The 4,520-nt window shown below is 47.6% G+C and overlaps 1 protein-coding gene across 1 annotated transcript in view; it reads left to right on the top strand.

Moving 5' to 3' along the window:
- Positions 1-214: 214 nt before the first annotated feature.
- NUTM1 (NUT midline carcinoma family member 1) overlaps positions 215-4,520 on the top strand; it is a 10,865-nt gene continuing 6,559 nt past the window's right edge. Inside the window, exons 1-2 of the mRNA XM_003791674.3 lie at positions 215-296; positions 3,102-3,786. Of these exons, the coding sequence (XP_003791722.1) occupies positions 281-296; positions 3,102-3,786 (701 nt within the window). The 5' untranslated portion in view covers positions 215-280. The remainder of the gene's footprint in view (positions 297-3,101; positions 3,787-4,520) is intronic.

Genomic DNA, 4,520 nt, shown 5'->3' with positions numbered 1-4,520 from the left:
AAAGAGGTGTCAATTGTGTTGCCAAGCTCTAGTTTGGAGGGAATTCCTGCTTACTGCCCACTTAATGGAGTATCTCCCCACCCAACCTCTCCCTCTCCCCTCCCCCACAACAGAATGCCTTGAGTCTTGGATTCTAGTTCTGTTTTGATCTGACCTTTATCCTTCCTTCCTTAGATCCCTGTGTATCTAACTGGAGCCACGTTACTTGTTGGGTCCTGGACCTGACTGTCCCATTCTAAAGCTTTTCTGACAGCCACAGTTGGTGCCTAAACCTGAAAGAATGGCTTCAGATGGAGGTAAGTCTGCTCCATCCTTGGGGATTCAAATTTGACACTTCACCTGGGAACATGTCAATATGAGATGCTAGACCCCACCAAAGGCATCACATTTGGGGAAGGTGATTTTATCGTTCACATTAGGGCACGATGAAGAGGGCCTCCCTGGAGGTGACTCAAGGCACCTCCACAGAAACATGGTGTATATAGAGAATGGATGTTAGTTAACATTGTGATTCTCTGAAACAGGGGCCACTTCAACATGTGTTTGTGTGGCAGGAGAGGGGATTGGAGATCTCTGTCCTAGGCAAGGCACAGAGAGGGATCAAGGGGAAAGTCCAAGTTCCTCTGTCTTCTTTACTCAATAGGAGCCTGCTCTAAGATTTTGCCCTAAGAATATAGTTGGGCTGGGAGTGGAGGGCATTGTCATCTTATGGAGGGTAGGAGTGGGTAGAGGATGGTAGAGTAGGGGCCTGGAGTAGTCTTTTGGGGGAAAACTGTTCTGTAGGGTTTCTGTTGTAGACAAATAAAGGTCTTCTGTGCTGGAAGTTACTGTAACTCCCTCTGTTCAGAGTCCCATGGCTCCTTCCAGCCACAGTGGTGGCTTCTCTTTTCAGTCCAGGAGGCAATTTTCTTGCTTCATCATGGCTAGCGGAGCTGTCCCTTCAGCCAGGTCTTGAGCCGGGACTTCCTAGAGATGTTCTTAGTTCTTCTGTTTTGTGGAACTCAGGCCTTCAGACCCCTTTCATTGTGTTCAGTACTCCATGGCATACTCCCATCCCTCTGCTCTATGGTTGAGATGACTTTGAATCTGAGTTTGCTCATGCATGTATTCCATGGTTAGAAAGCTGAAGCTGAGTGTTGTTAGTTTGCCAGTGGAATATTTTTTGTAAGGGATTGGAGAGTAGCTTAAAATTAAATAGATTATGTTTATTGATTGTTATTATTATTATTATTAAAAGTCCTAGGAGACACAGGTCTTTTTTTTTTTTTTTTTGAGACAGAGCCTCAAGCTATCCCCCTGGGCAGAGTGCCGTGGCACCACAGCTCACAGCAACCTCCAACTCCTGGGCGCAAGCAAGTCTCCTGCCTCAGCCTCCCAAGTAGCTGGGACCACAGGTGCCCGCCACACGCCTGGCTATTTTTTTTGGTTGCAGCTGTCATTGTTGTTTGGTGGCCCGGGCTGGATTTGAACCCGCCACCCTAGGTATATGTGGCTGGTGCCTTAGCCACTTGAGCCACAGGCGCCGAGCCGGAGACACAGGTCTTGATTAATTCTTTTTTTTTTTTTTTTTTTTTTGAGGCAGGATCTCGCTCTGTCACTAGGTTAAAGTGCAGTGGTACAACCATAACTTACTGCAGCCTTGAACTCCTGAGTTCAAGCAGTCCTCCCACTTCAGTCTCTTGAGTAGCTGGGACTACAGGCACAGGCCATCATACCTGTTTTTATAAAACATTTTTTGTAGAGATAGAATCTTGCTATCTTGCTCAGGCTGGTCGTCAAACTCCTGGCCTCAAAACAGTTCTCCCACCTCAGCCTCCCCAAGTGCTAGGATTACAGATGTGAGCCACCTCCCCAGCCACCAGCCTTGATCCTGACTGATAAAGTACATAGTACATACTTACCTTTGGGCTCTTTAAATGGAGTTTGTATAGCTCCGTTTCAGCAGAAACTATGTTCCAGACTTCATTGTCCTTTCCTTAGCACCTAGCTCAGCTCCCTGTTCCTAGTGGGCCCTAAATTTCTGGTATAAGGAACTCCAAACAGAAGGAATACAAATAGTGTGCATCACCAAATTTTAACCGTTTTTAAATCTCTGGAAACTCCCTCTCCATGACATTCTTCCCTCACTCACTTCCTGTTCCTTATCTAATCCTGTGCAGTTATTCCTGGTTGTTATATAACAGAATTTCTGGGAACCAGAATTCCAATTCACATACCCTCTCCTGGGAGCAGCACTTCTGTGAGTGGTGATGGGCCTCAGAGCAGCTGGGAGCAAGCAGGGTTCAAGTGGTTTGAATCTCTTGTTTGCAGTAGGCACGAATAGGAGACGTACATGTTTAATGAGTGGATGTGATAGGACATATGAACTTCACGTGTCCTGGAATCATTGCTCCTGCCTGTAGACTGTGCCTTTCTTCTGCTGCTGTTTCAGATTAGGAAAGACAGAGATTTAGAGGGAATGGACCAAGAATCTTTTGGAAACTGCCTCTTTCCCAAGGGCCTGTGTGGGTAACCGGAGTGAGGCCAGAGTTTGTCCTGGACTCTTACTGCATTGAGCCTGCTGTGGATTGTTATCCCCGCAGAGTGGGTGTCAGTCCTTTCCATGTCTTAGGGAATGGCTGAGGGGGCTAGCAGGCGATATTTGCCAGGAATTTTCTTAGAGAAGCTCTTAGGATGCCTTGGGCATGTCTCTTCTTGGCAGACAGGGGCCTATGTGTCTCCTTGGAAAGGGAGCAGTGTCCAAGTGCAGTGGTTCACGCCTCTGCACACTCTGAGTGCAGGAGGATCGCTTGAGGCCAGGTGTTCAAGACTAGCCTGGGCAACATAGTGAGGTCCCCCTCTCTACCAAAAAATTAGAAAAACAAAAACCAAATAAACAAAAAATAAACAACAACTTCTATAATACAGTAATTCTCAACTTGGAGTAAGGGACATCAAAATCATTTGGAGGACATTTGCCAACTACTGAGGCACATTCCCTATTCCCTCCGTCACCTGTTGAGAATCATTGCTCTGAGGCTTTAAGGTCTATTGGGGAACTAAGACTAACTCTGGTCTCCTTTTCTCCTACTCCATGCCTTTTTTTTTCTTTGTCTCAACAGCATCTCCATTGCCAGGACCTGATATGACCATGAAACCTGGTGCCACCCTGTCTCCTTTTACTGCACTTCCCTTTCCCTCATCTACTCCTGGCCCACCAGACCAACCACCCTGGGAGCCACCTCCACAGGCCCCCATGCCTCCAGCATTCTCTCCAGGCAACCCACTTGTGCTCTCTGCTTTCCCCAGCCCATTGTTGGTGACAGGGGATGGGGGCCCTTGCCCTAGTGGAGCTGGGGCTGGCAAGGTCATTGTCAAAGTTAAGACAGAAGGAGGACCAGCTGAGCCCTCTCAAACTCAGAACTTTTTCCTTACTCAGACGGCCCTCAATTGGATTGCCTCAGGTGCTCCCTGCGGGGGTCCTGAGGATCCTCCACCTCTATTTGTGACAGCCTCTAACATGAAGACCATTTTGCCCACAAAGGCTGTTGGGACCCCCCCTCAGGTTTCACCACCAGTTGCCCAACTGGCCCCTATTGTGCCTTTGGAAAAGGCTTGGCCAGGACTACATGGCACCACCGGGGAAGGAGGCCTTGCAGCCATCCAATCGAAGCCCTCACTGGGTGACCTCTCCTATACTTCCAAGGGTGTTTATGAGAACTTCCGTCGCTGGCAGCGTTACAAAGCTTTGGCCCGGAGGCATTTCCCCCAAAGTCCTGATGCAGAAGCTCTTTCTTGCTTTCTTATGTAAGTGGGGAGATCTGAGACTAATTCTTCTAGGGCTTTTAGATAAGGAGCACTTTGGCTTAGACCTGAGAGCTTAGGCTATTTAGGAATACTTGATGGCGGGTCATGAATGGAAAACATAATAATAATCATAATCTGTCAGCGCCTCACCGACTTCCCAGTTTATAACAACCTTCAGGTGTTTTCCCTTAAGTGATCCCCACAATCCTGGGGACTCAGGCAAGCAGTTTGAGGGTAATCTTCATTTACAGATGAAAAGACAGAAGCTCAGAGTCAAAGTAAGGACCGTGATTGGGAGTTAGATCTCTGGCTCCAAGTGCTAGGCTCCTTCTGCCCTACTTTACTGCCTTCCCACACTGAGTTGAGCCATCCACACCAGCCAGGAGGAGGAGTACTGGGGAGGACAGTGCCCCCCCCCCGCCCCCGTGCTCTGCAGCCCTTGCCACCCATGTTATTCAGAAGTTAAGTTGAAATAGGGTAGTGGTAGAGCTCATTTAGTGGCCAAGGAAGATCCTGGGCTCCACCACTCACTAAATTTGTGATCCTGGGTAGGACACTTCACATCCCTTTAAAAAGAGGATAAAAAGGGGATAATTATACCTACCTTAGTTGCTGAGAAGATTAAATGGGCCAATATATGTAAGGTGCTTGGCAAAGAGTCTGGCATATAGACTGCTTCATTAAATGGTAACTTATTGTTTTTTTTTTTTTTTGAAACAGAGTCTCATTATGTC

This window comes from Otolemur garnettii, unplaced genomic scaffold (assembly GCF_000181295.1).
Source record: "Otolemur garnettii isolate 467f Iridium unplaced genomic scaffold, OtoGar3 scaffold00050, whole genome shotgun sequence".
NCBI lineage: Eukaryota > Metazoa > Chordata > Mammalia > Primates > Galagidae > Otolemur > Otolemur garnettii.
This window is presented reverse-complemented; position numbering and strand designations above follow the sequence as displayed.